Here is a 20,764-nt window from a genome sequence, read left to right as displayed (position 1 = left end):
TAGACCTATTTTAAAAGAGTTTATTATAAATAAGCACACAGAAAAATTATACACTTATACAAAAAGGACAAAACAACATCCACTTAAATATCGAATGCCATCAATATATACTTGGATCTCATCACACCACTATCTAAATGTTAGCGTCCAGAGGTATACAGCATTTCATTAAGATATGTTGTGTGAAAATTGAATGTGTAAGAAGCAAGTAGATCCAAGGCATTGACTTCATACAACCTTCTCCATGAATCCTATTCACAAAGTAAACTTTTACCCCTTTTCCACTAACAGGAAACCGGTTCAGTACTGGCTGTACACCTAATCTTGAAGCCTTCAGAGCATTCTAGCCAAAAATAAACTGGTTGGGACCTGACAGTCGGTCCCTTGTTGGAATAAAATGGATGTTAAGTTTTTCCAGTGTGAATCATGGTGACATCGGTGGGTGTGCTAGCTTACTGCTAATACTGCTTTAGGGTTGCGCACTCTCAGCATTAAGTCTCACCCTTCCTAAACAGGCTCTATGCCAAATAAGTGGAAGCCTTTTTACTAAGCAGGAAAGGCATATTCTCTCACACTCACACGCACACACACACACACACACAAACATCACAAGGAATGTAGCAGTTCATGACTTTAGTTGCCAAAGGCGCACAGACGCAGACACATACCCTCTAAAATAAACTGAAGTCATTATGTGAATTTGGAAACAGTATTGAACCATTTTCCTGCAGTGAAAGGGGTATAAGAGTGACCATTTAATCCCAAGAAGCTATCCAAATTTTAAAATTAGTTTTATTTACAAAGAAAGAGAAAAAAATTATCATGTACATTACATCAGATCTGTGGTTGGAAAAAGAAGAAATTTAAAAAAAAAAAAAAAAAACAAAAGCAGGAAAAACAAAAAAATGAAACACCTTTAAAAACGTGGCTGTGATATTGAGGCTCTGTTAACATTTCAGCTAACCCACAAAGACCGATAAGAGAGTTGTGCTAGCGGAAATGAATGTGATGGGACAGCAAATATAATAAATGCAGCAATATACGTCTGTCCTCAATGTAAAGATAACAAATAAATATATTTATTCATTTACTGCTGCTGGTAGTGGTGTAGGGGTACTCTAATTAACCTTGTTTTCACAAGTAAGCGCATATCTTTAAAATCTTGTTCTTCATAAGACAGAAGATAAAAAGCACACAGAAAAGCACACATCGGTGATGAGCAGAAAATTGGTCTCTGCTGAAAATAGGTCACTAGTGGCCACAGTTCATTTCAGTAAAGATAGATACAGTACAAGGTTCATTAGTTATCTATTTCCTTATTTCCTGTAGGGTGTTGCTGCATGAACCTCACGTGTTGATGCATTTGACAGACTACTGTAGCTGGCTCAGGTTAAAAAATATATATATATTGCAATGGTCTATAAAAACTGCATTGTACAAACTTTCAAACTCCTGGAAAACCACACACTTAAGAGACATCTCGCTCAGAGCGCTTGCTGTCGCCACTGCTGCTCGTACACTATACCACAAATGATGACTTCTGTGTGAAATCCGCCTGAGAAACAAGCATATCAAACAACACAATCAAAATAAAGCTCTGCTTCATCCATTTTTGCACAGATACCATGTTTTAGCCCTGTATGCAAAGTGTATCACATGTGACACATGAGTTAGTTTATGCCGACTAGTTGCACAAAAAAAAAAAAAAATACCAGATGTAAAATTTAACCTTCGATAAAGCAAACTGATATTTAGTTTAGCTTAGAAGGTTCAAGTAACACTCCAATTTTTAAAAAAAATTCAATTTTCTGGCAATTTCAAAGTTCAAATATACCAAGCACACTTCATTATAACGAGAGCTAGAAGTACTTATTATAACAATGAATCCGCTAGTGGAATAAAAGGCAACGTTGTACTTACATCATCACCACCACCACTAGGTGCTGCTTGGTAAGACTGGTTCATCTTTGAACTGCTGCAAGAAAAATGAGGGGGGGAAAAACCCAGTATTGACATCACCAAATATAGATCGCTATCATTTTTACATTATTAAACCAAAGGCACTAATGTTAAGTAACATTTAAATGCATAGAAATATGCACTTACCTTTCTTTCTTTGCTGTAATAGGAAGAAAGGAAACAACATCAGCACAGAGTACTTCTTACAGATACACTTTTTAGACCTCTGCCTGCCTGAATCAACAAACTAACTTTTCGCTGATCATCGTCAGAACAATGAGGACGGTAAAAGTCTGATTTGAATATAATGTGGAAAACTAACCAGGCAGATATCCTTTCTTTTTGGCAAACCAAACGGCAAATATCAGTAGGGCCACAAGCAGCAGAGCCACTATTACACCAGCAACAATTCCTCCGGTGTTTAGGTCGCCTTGAAGAAAACACAGGGAAACATAAAAAGGTGAACCAGCACACTTTCTTTGTGAGGTAAGGAAGAAATGGCTCAGGCGAAAGCATTTTGTGGAGTTTAAAGTGTGAAAGGAACTTACGAACTTCCATCTTCATAGCTCTACATTTCTGAGCAGGGCCAGCATCATTGACAGACTCACAGTAGTAGTCAGCTGTATCAGTCTTGGCTGCAGCAGGAAATTTCTGTGGCCACACAGGTATATTTTAAACTTAAAGGCCAACACACCATATCAGTCATAGTAAAGGTTACACATGTAACTAGCTAAAGCTTACCAGTTCGCCACTGGTTGAATTCAACTTGTAGGTGGCGTTTTTGAAGCCAGCAACGTTACTAGGGTTATCAGGCAGAAGAACGTTGTTTTTGTACCACTTGTATGTGGGGCGCGGTGAAGCGCTTTCATCAATGCAATACAGGATGGCTGTGCTGCCCGTTGTTACCGATGAGGGGACTTTACATAATGGCACAGATGGAGGCACTGTAGGACAAAATGTTTAGTTTTTATCTGGACCACTTATAAATGGCAACATACGTCTTCATTACAGCAAGTAAATGTGATACATAGTCTTACCCAGAACAGTCAGAGTCACTTCTGTTTCCCCAACTTGGGTTTTGTCAGCGCTGGTTATCTCACAGGTGTACACTCCAGTATCTTTACGAGTGACTTTGGAGAATCTCAGATTGCTACCACCATACACATTCAAACGGTCAGCATACGGCGCTGTGGAAGAAACGCAGCATTACGTAACCAGCATGGAAGTATTCAGACACCACATTCAGCAGATGGGTTTCAGGACAGGTTATTTGGTTGGTCACAGAAAAAGGTTTTTTCTAGTGTTGTCAGTGTTAATCTAATTAAAATGACGTTAACGCCATAACTGCATTAACTCGGCGAGCGCCGTTAGCTCATCAACGTGTTAGTGCAGTTAGCTCGTTAACGCCGTGCAGCCCCACGCATGGGGCGATCCGCGGTAACTCGCTAACAGAGATTTTCCGCGTTAATGCAGTTTTGGCGTTAACGTCATTTTAACGAGATTAATGCTGACAGAACTAGTTTTTTCTTTTAATCTAAATCTGGATCTGTCAAATAAAACGGACCATGGCAGGCACCAATGTGATCACCGTGACTGATATTGATGATATTACATTCACCGAATTTTGTCAACAGTGACATCAAAATAGAATTTTTGGAAAATTGTGGTTTTATTTCACATGCATCATGTGTTTTTGTTTTTTAGTTAAACTAATTAAAGTGTCAGTTAAAAGAAAGAAACGTCAAACTTACCTGTTGGTTTCCCATCGTGAACCACAAACACCTGAGAGCCTTTTCGGTCCTTAAACTTCCATCTAAGTAAAATGTTTGAACCAAAGTCTCCTGAAAATGAGCATGTCAAATCCACACCTGGAAAGAGAGAGGGAAATTTGTGTGGTGACACCATTAACCTGCATAATTCTGCAGTCTATTATTTAAATGCAGTTTTGTCTTATTATATGACTTCATCTTGAAAACCTCTGAATCTGTGATTTTAGCAGACACATCATAGACAGTTTGCAATTTTCCTGGGTAATCATTCACAATCCCATTTTTTGTTTTGTTTTTTTAAATTCTCTATTTTTAACATGTTTGATTTCATTTTCTGTTTATGCTATTTTTTACATGAACAGCACTTTGTGAACCCTGGTTTATTTTAAAGTGCTTTATAAATAAAGGTGGTATGGTATTCAAAATTTTGTTTTAAAACTCACCTGTGTTCTCTTCCGCTCGTACATTTGCCTTTGAAGTAGTGACCGAATATCCACTTACACCTAGACACACAGATTAAAATAAAACAAGTAAATAAATAGAACACTCAGCATCAAGTGTCAAGTCCAAAATACTCACTTCCTTTAAGCGAACCGGCTTGTAGCCTAAAGGAATATAATGCAAGTGAATGCACGGTCATGATAGAGCTACCATTCTTTGTCTCTGAAATAAACTACAAAACAGGGAAAGCATAACTTGTGTAATGGAAGGTTTGATATGAGTGATCGGTACAAGTGTTGAAGTGGACATGTAGCGATACATGACTAATTTACTTCATGGAGCCCTGTTCATAAAAGCTGACATGGATGCAACTCTGTCTGTGAAGCTTATTTAAGAAAGAAGTGGTTAAAGTAAAATTTTTAAAAACATGTTTAGCGTCATCTTCTGTCAGCACGGAACATTTCATCATGAGGTTGGTTGGTCGGTCGCAGCCAATAGTTAACTAACATAAACTAATGTTACTAACTCGTAACAGAAACAATAACTTGGGGGCCTAAGGATGATAGTCATCAAATCTTGTTTGGTTTTCATATTTTTAGTGATATCAACTTATTTTCTTTCTTTTTTTTGCTATATTTTTCAGGTAACCTATATTTGACCAAAGCATAATAAAACCAGAAATTCTGTTTTTTGTTGTGTCACCCGAATATTTTTAGTGGCCCCCATATGGCCACGCCTATGAAAACATTCTGGAGGTGCCCCTGGTTCCATGATCAGCTGTAAGTGCTATTATTACTGTGTGGAAGCAGTTACTGAGTCACCAGCGATCCAAACCACCTCTAGCATTAATATCAGCACACACACAAAAAAAATGTGCACCAGGAGCTTTATAGCATAGGTTTCCACAACTAAGCAGCTCTTGTATGCGTAATATACAGGTGGCTCTATACTTTTGTCTATATGCTGCTTGTGTGTATGGCTGCATACGGGCCAAGCACTCTTGAAACGCAAATGTAATTTATACACGTTTCATTACATGTGCACTGTCAGTGTAAATAAAAAAAATACATATATACATGACCAAAAGAGACAACAACATAATATTAAAATAAGCCAGTGTATAAAATACAATAAGCTTACTGAATAAACCTATAAGCAATATCCTTACCATTTACTTGGACACACACAGACCCCATAATGGTTTATAAAAGAAAAATTAAAAAAAGCTTATTGATAACACACACTAACAATAGGCCCTGCAGGATAGGAACCTTTTGGGTTTAAAAATACTCATTGTGTACTCAATGTACTCTGTGTAATCTAACCCAGCGGTCCCCAACCTTTTTTGCACCACGGACCAGTTTATGCCCGACAATATTTTCACGGACCGGCCTTTAAGGTGTTGCGGATAAACACAACACAATAAAACTAGTACTGGTACCGAAAAAAAGAAGATTTATTTATAACACACGTGAAAAGACCCAGGAAAACCGAGTAAACGATAAAAACGATAACAAAATAACGCTGAAAACCGATAAAAACCCTGAAAACCATACATTTCACACCTGATCGTCAACTCTCGGCCCGGTACCAAATGACTCATGGACCGATACCGGTCCGAGGCCTGGGGGTTGGGGACCGCTGGTCTAACCTGTCTGAAAAGTGAAGCATGGCGTGAGTAGGAAGTTTGTGCCAACCATTTGCTGAACACAAAAAGCAGATTAAAAAAAGAAAAGAAAAAAAACCCCTACACACATGCACAGATAGTGCTCTGCTTAAGCTGCTTTGAAAATTGGGTTTTAATAAACCCAGTTTTAACACTCCACAAACATGGCATGCAGGAATAGGTGAAGAGACGCCAGGAGGAGATTTTATTACTCAGGCTTCAAAAGGTAACATCATTTCAAAGTTAATTTTTTTTTGTACTTTGTTTAACAAAAGAGACCTAATGGTGTCTAAAAATCAATCGAAGGTTTTCATTCATTTAAATAAACTAAAATAATCATTCTAGGCTGACGGCCACGATCAGAAAACCCAAGTCCTCCCTCTGTATTACCAGGAAAATTATAAGGTATTCCCAGTAGACCACAATCTTCCATTATGTAAATAATCAGGCATACAGCACTGAGGATTGAAAAACACACCCTTTGCCTAAACACTTGGAGCATGCTCAGAAGCTTTCAGGGAGTGGTCAAGCAAAACATCAAAACAAAAGTGGCTCATTCCTGTCTGCTGAACCAGGAAGCTTCCGGTGAAACTATCAGCTCTCTGGGTGAAACTGGGTCTTTTCAGGCACGTCAGCGGAGCTTCGGGGACACTAAATCATTAATGCAGCCAGTAAAAAGCTTCTCTGTCACACCACATGTCCATCTGTTGCCCCACTCCACATTACACTGCACAGCTGCCATTACTTTAGAGTTACATGATTAACCACTGCCCTGTCTGCTAAGCTTAGGTAGCACAGAGAAGCTTCAACTACAGCAGAAGGCAGATAATTATTAACTCAGTGCAAATTCATTCTGTGAGCATTCATCACGTTTTTTTACAAGGTGCTGATAAAAATAAAGCTAAACTTCAGATTAACATTGATACAAATACACTGCTGGCATGTGTTTTCATGGCAGACCAACCTAAAGCCTGTGGGCATTTCTTATAGGCAATCTCAACCGAGATAAGTTTGATGGAAAAATAAGGTAGGAGTGCAAACTGAAAGAACACACCATGACTTCCTTGTTTGCATACTTTTAGAGTTTCGGTGTACATACATACTGAGAAGTCCTGACAGCAAATGTACCTGAGAAGTGGAACAAGTTTTAAAGGAACTCTTCTGACAAGCCAGAGTTTGATTCATACAGCAGAGTGTGCTTATTGTATTGCTCACATTTTGCACAAGCTGTAAACAGGCTACAGAGGAATGGTAGGGGACGAAAATCCCCACTTCTTTACAAGTTTGAGGGGGAGTTGTTTTATTTTTGTACATAACATACACAGGTGATAACCTGAACAGACTTTGAGTTTACTCACTGTTAATACCAATCCAGAAAAATTACTGTAAAAATACTTGACACCTTGCAAGCAATTCAGAAAATCTGAGACAGTATAAGGATAAAAAGCCACTCAACATGTGTATAATGACAAATGTGAAACTGTATGCAAAACAACAAAAGCAGCAGCAGCTCCAGATTAACCTTTTTAAAAAAAAACAAAAAAAACAACAAACTCAAAACTGATAACTACACTATTACACAAATGACCATCAAGCAGCGGAAGGAAACTTGGAAGGAAAATACAGAATAACGAGGAGATGACATTTAAATTAAGGCGGAAGAACGAATAATATTACACATATTCAAATTCAAATTTTTATTTGTCACATATTGTTCAGGTCTGGGGGGGTGTATCTGGATGAATCACTAAACTAAACTGATTTTTGTCCCTGATCAGTATTCTTATTTTTACGATTAACTTATCTTTTCCATAAAGAGCTTTTTTTTCATGAAGATTCACCTTTTTTGTTTGTTTGTTTTTCTGCAGAGATGATTATCAAAAAGCCGAGCTGTATATAAAACACACTGCACCTCACAGAGAATTACAACAGGACAAACGATACTGACCGATACCTACTGACCCCTTTAAAGTGGGCATGTGACAGGAAACTTAAGAACTTACCAAAGTAAATAGCAGCTCTTTTGATGAATTACATTTGATTGAATATGGCCTCGCTAAACATCTTTACATTTGTGTAAAAGTAATGGTGGTGTGGAAACGGAAGGTTAAGATGTTTTAAGAGTAGGACAATTCCAGTCATGTAATAATTCAAAATGGCCTTTCATGGTTCTGCTCAAGACTAGGGCGTTGTAACTGAACCTGCCCATATTTTTAAAGAACCGTTAAGCTTATAATTACGGTTTGGCAAAAACTACTGCAAAACAAGATTACTATCTTCTTTAAAAATGAAAAAAAAAAAAAAAACACGGAGCTTCAACTGTTGAATGGCTACAAAGACTAAAAGAACAGCACATAAATAAACATTTTTAAAAAATTAATAGATAACTAAAAAGAAATCCCAAGTTTTCTCACCTATTGCTGCGCCAGAGAACAAAAGCAGCCAAAGGACTCCTCTCACAGTCATGTCGGGTTTCTTGTTTATTATTCGACGGCGTTCTCCTTTAAAAATTCTCGAGTAAAACAAGCCGAAAGTACGCAAAAATCTTCTTTGTGTCGAATAAAGAACGAATGGTCTCCGTTTCACCGACTCCTATTTCTCTTATTTCGACGTTTCCAGCTCGAGTAAACACCTCTTGTTACCTAAAGAATCAGCGCAGGTGACTACAAACACCTAACTTCCGGTAATAAGATCCTGTCAGGTGCCGCCCAGAGGCTGATGGAGAAAAACAGGTTTGACTAGAACACGCCCAATAGAAACTACATCTCCCCGATAGGAAAGCATGTGCAATGGCTAGTTTGTCAATACTGTAGACATTTCCAGTCTTTTAACCCTCACACATTCTCAGCTGTGTGGGTTCTGCGTGAAACTGATGTGCGTGTTTGTAGGCCATGCAAGCGCTTGCAGTTAGGTCCTGCCGTGGTGTTTTCCAGCTGAGTCAGAAGTGAGGAACAGAGTAGACTTTCGATGGCACTGTTTGAATAGATTCGTACAGATTCTTATATTTTTTTTTTTTTACCTTGTTTTAATGTTTGTGTGTGCTTCTTGGCCCCTTTTTTCTTAATGCATTTATGTGAAGTACGTTTTAACTTTGTTAAGAAAAGTCCTGCATAAATAAAGTTTATTATTAGCACCATTACATTTCATTTTAATCGGGATATAGCTTAACATTATAATCGCAAGCTTTGCTGTCATTATACTAAAGGTACAGCCGAGCTGTATGCAGCACAATTCAGTCCTAAGAGAGCAATCTGTCTTATTAAACATATGTACAGAGATTAAAAAGAGAATTGCTAATAAACACACCAATATAAAAAATACATATTTAAGCATGTGTGTTTAAATGCATGTTTATTTTAGGTACATTAACTAATGAATCCTTATTGAAACAGAAACAGAAAAAAGTGGATAAATGTGAACCAAACAAACAATGAAACCACCTCCAGTAAGCCTGGTTTTACTGCTTTTGCAATCTGGACAAACAATGAGAGTCAAACTGCTGCCTGACTTTCTGTCTGCCATCTGTTTTCACCTTTTAAAATCTATGAATCAGATTGTATTTTTAGCTTGTGTGTCTCTTATTTCCTCTCATTTTAAAGGCAAGTTCCCCTGCATGAGTAATTGTATTGGAATTTATGTTTAATCAATTAGTAATATTTAATTCATGATTTAAATATAGCCCACATCTGGCTGATATGGACTGTTTCTTGCATCATAATATTCAAAACTTTGTCATATTATCACTTGTTATTTGTAAGATAAAGTTCACAAGAAGTGCTGGAAAGTAAAACTGTGCAAATGATTCATCAGTACATGATTCGGTACTTTGGACCCCGAGATGACACCGTGCTTTGTTACGCAACGCCAGCATGTTACTGAGTAATTGTTCAAATAATGCTCACAGGCACACGGGATTGGGCAACACGATGACAGGAGTTACTCGGTTCGTTTGGCACTTCAGTGGAAATGTTGCTGTTTAACCGCATGCCAATAACATATTATCAGATCTTCTGCTCAATCGTAGGAAGACGCATTTTTAAAATTGCCTGTCGGTGTACAATGACATCATGCAGCCAAAGGTATGTGGGCATACAGACACCACATACTTGTGATCATGAAATGTATATGTGCATTTTAACAACGTTATTTCTATTTAAAAGAGAGTTTAATGATACAACTTTATAAAAAAATGTATTTTATAAAAGAAAATCCATATTATTTCTTTATTCTGTATACAGGGTACCAGTACTATAGACTAATCATCTTCCTGTTTTGGCAGAATACAAACAATCAGTAAAATAATTTTTTTCAAATGGTAGTTGGACTGTATTTCTTGTTTACAAGGACTACTTTCCAGAAGCTGAACTCAAGTGTGAATTTTATTCATTCATTTTTTTATTCATTCATTTTCAGTTAAAGGATGCAATTTCAAAACAGATCCTGTCAGTCACAGATTTTTATAGAAACGAGATATTCTTTTCCTTCTCTTTCACTGTTGCTTTTCAACACCTTCAAATACAATTTGACTCACTTGGCTCAGCCAAAGGATATGCGCCTTTAGTATAGTATGAAATACCAGACACTGTATACACTCACTGGCTACTTAATTAGATACACCTTTCTACTACTTGACTGGACCCCCTTTTGTTTCCAGAATCGCTTCAGTTCTTAATGTCACAGATTCAACAAGGTGCTGGAAACGTTCCTCTGAGATTTTGGTCCGTATTGGCACAAACTGCTGGCTGAACATCCATGATGCAACTCTCTTGCTCCACCGCATCCCACAGCTGCCGATGACACTGAGATCTGATGACTGTGGAGGTCATTTGAATCCTGTAAACTCATTGTCATGTTAAAGGAGCCAGACTGAGATGATCTGAGCTTTGTGACATGGTGCGTTATCCTGCTGGAAACAGCCATCAGAACAGGCTGACCTCAGGAGAAAACACTGCACCAGTGAAAGAATTTTTAATGTAAATTCATAAATTCATAAAGACTGAGTATCTGACTTAGCTTATAGTTTCAAACATGTACTAAATAAGCCTCAGCCAAACATGGCTTATGTGTTTTAGGCACACGTGAAAGGCAAAATTTAAAAAAAACTGTGTTTGGGTGTCTTTGCAACTGTAGTTGAGGGACTTGATACAGACTATTGATCCTCTCCTCAGAATAGAATAGAACACGATAGAATAGAGAAACTTGATTGCATGCAATAGTAAGTCAAAACATCATTTGAAGCTTACATTAAAACCCTGTCAGCTATCTTCATTGCTCCATCCAATTTCTATTGACAAATACACAGCACGGTCTCCCGTTAGTGGGCCTGTGCAGCACAAGGTCACTGCCATCTGCTGTCATTTTTTGACAGCCAGGAGGAGACACTAGGGACAGATTTCAGTCAGGCAAAATAGATTGCTTACCTTAACGAGCGACGTGACTCAGCAATAATTCACATTGGAGAGTGCAGCGTTGCACTTTAGAGCTGTGAAGATTTCACTCATTAGATGGAACAGCAAAACTAGTTTCCATCCCTTCTTAAAAACCCTCTAAATCAGACAGTTTTTGTCTTATTAAAGAAGCAATCTGTCAATATCTTTGACTACATCTGCTACAATGATAGAATCTAGATAGTGAGCACTGCAGAATCTAGGATTTCAATTTTAAATCATGCTTTTTTTCTCATTAACCCTACTGAAAGTCTGCCAGATACAACAGGTAACTTATAGCTTAGAGCTAATATTAGTTTAGAGTATAGTGTATATGCAGCAGTATGTGTGCTTAGTATTGAGTGCATAATGCCAAGTGTGCAAGTGTGTGACATACCAAATATATACTGTGAGTACATTCAGTTTAACTTATTGCACTTTGTGCATACACGCAACTTCGGGGGAGTACAGCATCAGTGACCAGATGGTTATGGTTGCAGTGTTAAGATATGCAGCAGTTTGGCGCCTTCTTCACAGCCAGTGAATTTCCAGCAGCATGGGAAAGGTCATCAAGGTCAACAGTAGGCCACTGCAGCTTTGTAATAGGACACTCCATGCAGAACAGGGGAGGAGGAGCTCTGCGATAAGAAAAAAGCAACACAGGTTCACAAGGACGCGCGTTTTGTTTGTCAAGCTCACATGTTCTATTCTTATTTGTAAAAATAACAGGAAGTGCACATATGGGTCAAACGAGCATGAGGATAAGCATCTTACTCTTCTCGACTACCGAAGTTTTGGTCACAGGGGCCGAGTCGCCCACTTTGATGTTGCAGGTGAAGGTGGACTTGCCGTTGGGCAGGTTCTTATACAGCAGGCGACAGATGTTGCCTGGGAAGATGCGGGCTTTGGCACGTTTCTTGAAGGGGGCGTGCTGCTCCTCCGATGGGTCAGTGGTGTCGAAGAGGCGTTCACCGTGCGTGTACTTGCAAAAGACTTCTGATGACTCAGAAGGAAGTGAGTATTTGCAGTCCATCCTGAGGTGGTCCTCGTCTATAGAGCAGTAGGACAACTGAATCACCTTCTGAGCAGATGCAAAGCCTATAATGAAGCAGGAAGAGATGATCCGAATTAAGAACACAAACGTATACATTTGGGGTTGCTCACGTGAGGATGCGTGTCTTACCAAAGAGTAATATGGTGGTAAACAAAGACATTCTCCCGAGGTTCCTAAAAAACAAAACAAAAAAGAGGAAGTTAAGAGTTTTTTATTGTGTTTGTCTCGACATTAGCTGGATTCCAAATAAATCTGAGTCAGCTGTAAAGAGTGGAGTCAAGTCACTTCGGAGACATGAACATCACACTTCTGCTGCTCTGTGCTAAACCACAGAAAAGTCGCTGTACCCTTAACGCTACACAATCGATCACAATCCAGCCTCACGGTTCACAATGCAAAGAATCGAAGTACAAACTTTACTGACACATTTCCGTGCTTAACCTCTTTAGAGGATACCAGCTAATTATTCACGTCCTCGATATGTAGAAAGAATAGACTAAGCACTTCATTTTATTTGCTTGATGCAAACCAACCCTTTCCTGCATTCAAACATTTGCTTTAGAGCAGCTGGACCATATACTTCATCCAGAATAACCGAATGACAGAAATGCATTGTGCATGCCACGGTTCGATATTTTGCCATTCAGATTAAACAGCATGCACAAACATAGCGCATGAATCCCTCTCACCTTCTCTGATGCATTTTTGAGTCTTCCTCAGTGCTCTGCAGTGTGATGCTGGGGGTAGATACAGTAGAGGTCGGCTTATAGAAGAAGCAGGGGAGAGAGGGAGGGCGCGAGGAAGGGAGTGGAGGGGGGGACACAGAGAGGGGAGGGGGAGAAAATGCTGCTCCGGTGGACTTTGGGGACATTTCTTAGGACTGTGTACGGTTTTCTATTGATTTTCAGGCTGTTTTACCAGAGGACGGAGGATCACGTGTCAGTACACAAACCTCTGGTTTCATTCTGAAAAGAATGAAGGAGGCAGATGAATGAGAAGGGATACGTGGTGACGAGGATTTGATTAGCTGGCACACCTCCGCAGCTGATCTACTCAATATGTGCAAGCGCTATGTGTGTCAGCAGTTTCTCTGCTACTTTCACCAACATGAATTTTAAACACAGAGATGTGGAGATTCGTTTACGAAGAAAAGGAGACAGAAACCACGAGATCACGAGGCTGATGACAGGATCATATAGTAGCTTTCTGCTGATACTTTATCAGCAGTCATTTAATTAACCTGATAGCGAATCATGTGGGAGGATAAATCTGCAAACATTATTGGAAGTGGAAAGAAGAAGCTTTTAAAAACCAAACAAGAGACCACAGCTTCCACTCCTACAACCGCACTGTGCACTAAGTTAAATCTGGTAAAGACCCATATCATGTAAAGCTGAATTGCTGCCATAAATATGATACTACACACCTACTTTTTCAAAACACTTTTAATGGTAACACTTTAATCAGGTGGGGGGTTGTAAAAATTGTATCTAACGTCCAACATCATCTTATACTGTCTAAAATCCTCAACACCGTCCAGATTTTGTTAAAGTTCCCAGAGCCAAACCCACAGTGTGCCCTGCATCCTCATCACACTGCTTATCCACTTCATCAAGATCCTTCCTGAACAGCTGCCATGCTGAAGCAGTCTCCCTGACAGAAGTGTTGCAGAAAGGCACAACCCTCAGCAGTCTCTGATAGCAGAGGATGCCTGCTACTCTCCTCCCTTTTAATATTCTGATGCTATGTTTTCTTGCATTTTCTTATTGTCTTCTCCTTTTCGAATATAAATAGCTGAGAGTGCAGGCTGTGATGATCCCCGCATGCCAAAAGTATTCATTAGAGACTCTGTAGCTGTGAACCCTGCTGGTCCTCTGCTGCTAAAACACTGCAGATGAAAGACGAGCCCTCGCCTGTTCTTTTCCAATAAGTATTTTCCTCCTTTACTGTTGCCATACCATATAGCTAGTATTATATTATCATCAAGAAATTGTTACTAAATAACAGTTTTATGTTATGCAGAATATGATACATGCTTCTGGTATCTCTCTTCCACTTTAGGAAACTTAGCATTATTGTTCTTGGTGTACAGAGGTATGCCTCCTGGGTCAAATGTGTATTGTGTGTTATCCTTTCCAAGGAAAGAAAGGAAGAAACTAAAATGGTAAATGAACTGGCTCTTATATAGAACTCAAAGGACTTTATACAACATGCCTAATTCACCCATTCACACTTATTCATACAAACACTTTCTATGCTTAAGTGCTTTCTATTCAGCCTTACAAATAGTGGATAACCTGCTCTGCCTCCTGAGCTACAGCGACCCCAAAGTAAACTTTGAATGCAGGTGTGTGACAGTGGATAGGCTACATACATCTGTCTCTGTTAAATGTCACATTTATATCTAAAAATGTAATGTCCATATATGAAAAACTACCTCGTTTTCCTTTTTTATTTTTAAATGTTTTGTATATGCTCACCAGTCACTTCATTAGGTACACCTGTTCTAATTCTTGTTAACACAAACATCTAATCAGCCAATCAAATGGCAGATGCTCAGTGCATTTAATATATGCAGACATTGTCAGGATGCCCTGCTGAAGTTCAAACTGAGCATCAGAATGGGGGGAAAAAAGCTGATTTTAGTGACTTTCAACATGCCATGCTCCTTGGTGATAGACAGGTTGCTGATCTACTGGGATTTTCTCAGAGAACCAGCTCACAGACTGGGGGGGGGGGGGGGGGAGCCCCAGTGTGATTAACTCTTGATGGTGTCAGAGGTCAGAATGGCTAGACTACTGATAGGAAGGCAACAAAAACTCCTTTCAGCCAAGGTATGCAGAATGCCATCTCTGAAGCAGCAGAAGAACACACCAGATGCCACTGCTGTCAGCTAAGAACACTGCTCAAGGGACACTTTGGGTCCTTCACTACCAACTGAGCACCGTTTAAACACTACAGCCCATCTTGTCAACATGGACCAAAATCTCTGAGGAATGTTTGCTGAATTTATGACTTTAAGATTTAAGACAGCTCTGAAGGTATAAGAAGGTCCAGCCCAGTATTACAAGATGTGCCTATAATAAAGGTTATTGTTTATATATATTTGTCATATGTATGTCTTAAAGTTTAATAAAATATAGCTCTATATCAGCGTCTTCAGTTGCTAGAATGTCTTTCTCTTTAGTTTAGATGTTTTATATAGTTTTACCAACAAACACTGATCACACCAGACTAGAGCATGAAGGGATATTAATACTATAGGTACTCTATTTTACTGAAATGCCAAACTCATTTTACTTGTCCTAAGAATTTAAAGGCTTCTTCTGCCACTTATTAGGGTTCACTGCCTGATTTGACATTTAGTCCTTAAAAATATAAGGAAGTCAGTATTTAGGGGAAGCAAATATATACAGTACAGTGCAATAACAAACACCACCTCTACACATTTACTTGTCCGTGGGTAAAATGTTTTTTAAGACTACTGAAGTGAAATGATGTCAGCTATCAGTATGCTTAAAGCTCCCCTGAGTTTGGATTCAGCATGCTTCCCCGCGTGTACTTGCAGAGAAGTGACTGCTGTATTTCTCGGTTGTGCTTCTACTTTTTGACCTGCAGGGGGAACTCTTGTTTTGCGGCAAGAATTCAGTTTTACCCGCCTGAAACGTGGACCGCTCAGCAGTCTGCTGCAGTGCACGGACACCGCAGGGGCGTAGTCCTACCGGCATTCGGGCTGCAGACAGAGTCCCACATCCAGGCCTGTTAGAATTACGCTATTAGAGGCTACAGGAGGCTAATAGGTGCGATTTGAAGGTTATCCCACCTTTAGGTTGCATGCTCGTATATGTGTTTGTCTGACATATCTTGTGGTGGCATTCTGCGGCAGCGTAACTTTAACGTTTTGTCCCATGATGAACTTTGCCAGGCTCCGGCTGGTGTGAAGGTTGATCTGATCCGACAGATAGCCTGTCTATCGCCATGGAGCTGCACCTGTCCGTCATAGGCTGTCTCCTCTTTGGCAACATAATGATAACGCATCAGACGACTCACAGTATGTCTCTTTAATTACTCTTTTTGTTACCATCCATTGGCATCCAGCCCCGTTTTAAGTGGAATTTATTACTAGGACGAGAATGCTGATAACACGAAAGATATTATCTATCTATATATCTATATAGATATATCTATATATCTATCTATATATATATATATAGATATATATATAACCGTTACTGAAATTTAAGCTCCACAGTCCTTGTGATCGAGTCAAAAATCTTTCTGTGTTACTGCAGTGAAGATGTTGTTGCTCAGTTTCACCACAGAGATCAGTAAAGATTCATATAGATTATGTAATATACAAGGAAAGAGTCTTTTATCACAAATTATTTGTTATAACTTTTGACCTGAGTGGACAGGAGAACACACAGGCACACATGAATAGATATAGTTAGATATATACAGAGAGAAAGAGAGAGCAATGTTCAAAATAAAAACGGCACTTAATAAAATAATCATTTAAAAACTCTATTTTGTATTTATTTGTTGTCTTTGTCTAATATTATAATTAGTTAATGAATAGGCTGTACATAAACTATATTTTTCAAGCAAAGCTGTAATAAATTTGGCTTTATTTCCCAATGACACTTTTGCTGTCCCTGCCATTTCTCTTTTCAACCAGTCAAGAAGCCCGCAGCTCTCTTAAGTTAGTGTGAACAGCAAAGCTATTTCTTCAAAATAAACTAATACAAAATAAAGAATGTAAATTATCAAATAATTACAATTACTTTGGCCCAACAACAATACACATGCCAGCTAGCTTGTTGAATATCTTGGCACATGAGCACTTTGTTCGATAGCAGCTGACATTCATTTATTATTCAGAGTTACAGATATTTGAGGGTTACTTTTAATCTCTTCATCTGAGAAAGACGCACAACACTGTTGTGTGAATGAACTGGAATGTGAATAAAAACATTTGCGGGGTCATATTTTATGTTTACATGCTAAATTAGCTTGTTAGCTAGCTCAGTGAGTAGCCTTGTGAATGATGGCCTCTGTATCTTGAAGTGAAAAACATTCTACTTCAGTTGTAATGTTATAACACTAAGGGTAATGAAATTCTATTTCATAATAATTTGTTAATAACAGCTTGAACTCACTGATTTAATGATCAAGATCACACCAAATGTGAAAACCGGTAAAAACTTTGTATTCATGGATCGTCTTCAAACTTCACCGCAATATATTAGCGCCTGAGATCAAAGGTGACCTTGAAAAAAAGAAGAAACCATAAGGTTAAACAAATTAAGAAAAAGCTTTTATTTCCGTTAGACTATCTCCAAATTTTAAAAGTAATATTGGGGGAGATAAGCACATTCTTTGTCTGAGCACTAATTATTATTTTTTCAATACAACATTATATAACTTCACAATGACACCAAAAGATTAATATACTACGCTCGGTCCGTATTACCACTGCTGACCTTAGCATAAAATATCAAAGTTTTAGTATAACCTTTGACTTTCAGGGTAATTGCGCTCTCTGTGTGTTCTTGTCTTAAATTTGAAATCTTATCGTCTTATCTTAAAAATTTCCATCACAGAGCAAACATCCTGGCTGCTTCTGTTTCAGTGAACCCGGTGACTACATTCCTGTTTGCTCCACGTGGGCCCCAGATGTTTCCATGTCTCACCTACCTGGAGCGAAATGTCAGGGTGGACTGTGAGTTCCCGGAGACCTACGAGGTCCCCGGCCCCTACTGCGAGTATCGGCAGGACAGCCGGCTGGTGGGGACCACCTTCCCCAACCAGGTCATCTACGTGTCCATAGACGACCGTAGAAGGAGCAACGTAAGCCTGGTCCACCCTAATCTGTGCCGCCTCACCTGGGCGCCGATGGCCGATGAGAAGCCGTACACCTACACCTGCAGGGTTTATCAGGGGAGCACTTGGAAGGAGAACAGCATGGCCGTTCATCACAGTGAGTAGCGTTTACTCATTATCTGTTTCCCACAAACACCGGTGGAAACTAAACTTAAGCTTTTCTCCTTTACAGGGCTTCTTCCAATCTGCTCTGCAATCAGTGTTATGTTCAAATCAGCACCTTGGCTTTTATCGCTGGTGTTTTCACTTCCTGTGGCTGTGGGTCTTCTGAGTCCTTGATCTCTTGCTTTCACAGGATAGCAACTCAGTGGGCCTTTTTTAGTACATGATTTATTTCTCTCTCTGGCATGATGGTTGTGCATTAAATCAAGTTATAGGCAGAGAGTAGAAGCTCTCTAAATGAAGACTGAATAAAAAATTTTAAATAACCTCTCCCTTAGCATTGGACTACTCTTCAAAAATGTACCGCTGATGTGTAAGAGATTGTATGTATTAGACCTCACTGTCACCTCAGTACCTTGATCACCTTTGTTTCACAAGGGAAAAGAATTCATGACAAGTGGAAATGGCAAACACGGCAAATGAATGCAGCGCTAAAGGGTGTTCGTTCTCTTTTATGATAAAAGATTTCTTCCCTAACAAATCTTTTATGATTTGTTTTAAATCAGATTTTTTTTCCTCACCCCAAATGGTGGGAGTACGTAATCGGTTCCGTTTGTTTGTCTGTCTTTATTAGGTCTCTCTTGTAAATAAGTTTTGGGATATACAAATATTTTGTTAATGAAATTTATTACAAATACGTTTTATCATATTAGAGAAGCTGACAGAAGAAGTCTATATATGCCTATATTAAGAGTGGAGGTCATCTCTGAGGGCTTTTGTTCTTCTATCATAGAGACATATCTATAAAAGAATAGAGAGTGCGCAAGAGCTCATACGGTCTGTAAACCTAAAGATGTATTCATGTGGCCGCTATGACATTTGAATGACAGTAATACATAACTGCACTAACACTGCCTTTCCTGCTAGCACTGGACCTCTTTGACCTTTAGCTCATTTAAATTAAACCTGGACACTGGATCTGCACAGACGGCCCACCTGATAATAAGAAAATCACTCAAATAAAACCTTTTTTTGGAGAGCAATAACATAGCTGGGACGATCGCTCCTTCCCTCGAAGATCTCGGAGAAGATCTTGCAGTCACTCCACCGCGTTTCAGTCTTTACTTTAAAGGATTTCTCATGTTATTATCATCATCATTCCACCCCAAAGCTCAAAAAGACACGGAGTTGGTGTAGCTGTTTCGACTTTTGCAGCTTTGCATTGATTAAATAAAAACTTAAATAGCAGCAGTCCAGCAGAAACACATCTCCAAGATATGAAACATAAGCAATAGATATTGGAAGTGTAACTTTTTGCATTTCAAGTAATCGCTGCAGCACACCTTGGGTGTTTAAACGAGCTATTGCTTAAAACATTAATGTGCATAGTATTGGCAAAATATGAAAGTAATATTAGAGTGTTTCAATTTTATTATGTTATCTTTAAAATGTACTCACCTTCCATACTATCCAACACCAATGTTTGGGGCCCTGCTAGGCTGTATTTATGCATTTCTTAGTTTTAATGATCACAGTGTACGAATAATTGTGTCTGCAGTTTTTCTCCATTTAACTATTTTCAAGGCACCTTTTTTCAGTATTATTTAGAAAATGATTCTTGGAAGACGGCCTGATATTTTTCTTCTAGTCATCATTTTTGATTGTTTTACTGTAACACTAAAGGTGTACTAAGGTTTGCTAAACTATATTGAAAAATAAAGATAATGAATTATGAACGTTACCTGCATTTTCTCTGCACAAGTCACTATTTTGAAAGAATGTGTTTTTTAATTTATTGTGTTATGGTTTGTTTTTATTGCTTGGCCCTGTGCCGACTCATTTCACAGAAATGAAATGTATGAAACAAATTAAAATATAGTTGGAGGACAAGAGGTGAGTCTTATCTCGCACTCGTTTCAGGTTAGGATAGAAGAACACGTGTACACATGTCTAAACACTACCAAAACAAGTTAGCCATATTGATTCTGATTCTTTTTGGTTTTGCTACCTTACTATTTCTGTCCAGTAGAGAGAGCACTTTTGCAATATATAGAAAGCCATTATATGTGTAGTATAGTATCCATAAAGACCTATACATAAAATGCCTTTTATGACTTAATGTATGTAAAGCACATTCATTGTCTTGGTATTGAAAGGTGCTGTAAAAATAAACTTGTCTCATATTGTATTGCCTGTGGGTCTTTGTCACCGGCACTACACACGGCTATATTACAGGAAATCTCAGGTGTAATTATTAATATTATCAACATTAGTTTTTGTTTTTTGGGGGCCCAGATCTTTTGTGTCGTGCATCCTGATTATAATTAGTGTGATTACGAGTTGGTGGAACATAATAGATTTACATAGATTTACATAATAGATCATAATACAATAATTATAGTTCTACAACTGTTTATAACTTGTATAGTTCATATTTCATATTTCTGTATAGTTTTCATGTTTA

At 38.6% G+C, this 20,764-nt stretch overlaps 3 protein-coding genes across 4 annotated transcripts; 1 reads left to right on the top strand and 2 right to left on the bottom strand.

Annotated features, from left to right (window-relative positions):
- Window positions 1-8,594, bottom strand: f11r.1 (F11 receptor, tandem duplicate 1). Its single transcript, XM_085288782.1, has 10 exons — window positions 8,250-8,594; window positions 4,172-4,231; window positions 3,711-3,827; window positions 2,997-3,146; window positions 2,701-2,903; window positions 2,508-2,610; window positions 2,282-2,389; window positions 2,107-2,119; window positions 1,921-1,975; window positions 1-1,555 (listed from the first exon to the last, which is right to left on the bottom strand). Exons 1-10 carry the CDS (start codon window positions 8,299-8,301, stop codon window positions 1,520-1,522), a joined length of 897 nt encoding a protein of 298 aa, XP_085144908.1. The 5' UTR covers window positions 8,302-8,594; the 3' UTR covers window positions 1-1,519.
- Window positions 8,595-9,891: 1,297 nt separating this feature from the next.
- Window positions 9,892-13,071, bottom strand: thy1 (Thy-1 cell surface antigen). The gene is made up of 4 exons (XM_085288781.1): window positions 13,005-13,071; window positions 12,445-12,488; window positions 12,036-12,359; window positions 9,892-11,899 (listed from the first exon to the last, which is right to left on the bottom strand). The coding sequence occupies exons 1-4, from the start codon at window positions 13,016-13,018 to the stop codon at window positions 11,793-11,795; spliced, it is 489 nt and encodes a 162-aa protein (XP_085144907.1). The 5' UTR covers window positions 13,019-13,071; the 3' UTR covers window positions 9,892-11,792.
- Window positions 13,072-15,933: 2,862 nt separating this feature from the next.
- LOC146565565 (uncharacterized) lies at window positions 15,934-20,036 on the top strand. 2 transcript variants are annotated; one of them, XR_014894130.1, is made up of 5 exons: window positions 15,934-16,115; window positions 16,241-16,366; window positions 17,948-18,295; window positions 18,371-19,809; window positions 19,885-20,036. XR_014894130.1 is itself a non-coding variant. In XM_085288780.1 (4 exons), the coding sequence occupies exons 2-4, from the start codon at window positions 16,294-16,296 to the stop codon at window positions 18,475-18,477; spliced, it is 528 nt and encodes a 175-aa protein (XP_085144906.1). In that variant the 5' UTR covers window positions 15,934-16,115; window positions 16,241-16,293; the 3' UTR covers window positions 18,478-20,036. The 2 variants fall into 2 exon arrangements, 1 of the variants encoding a protein (XP_085144906.1); XM_085288780.1 differs by having other exon boundaries at window positions 18,371-20,036.
- The last annotated feature ends 728 nt before the right edge of the window (window positions 20,037-20,764 follow it).

Source organism: Mchenga conophoros, linkage group LG10 (assembly GCF_057382185.1).
Source record: "Mchenga conophoros isolate Kocher_MC1m ecotype Shallow Benthic linkage group LG10, M_conophoros_male_GT1.1, whole genome shotgun sequence".
NCBI classification, from domain to species: domain Eukaryota; kingdom Metazoa; phylum Chordata; class Actinopteri; order Cichliformes; family Cichlidae; genus Mchenga; species Mchenga conophoros.
The sequence above is the reverse complement of the archived record's forward strand: the minus strand, read 5'-3'. Positions and strand labels throughout refer to the sequence as shown.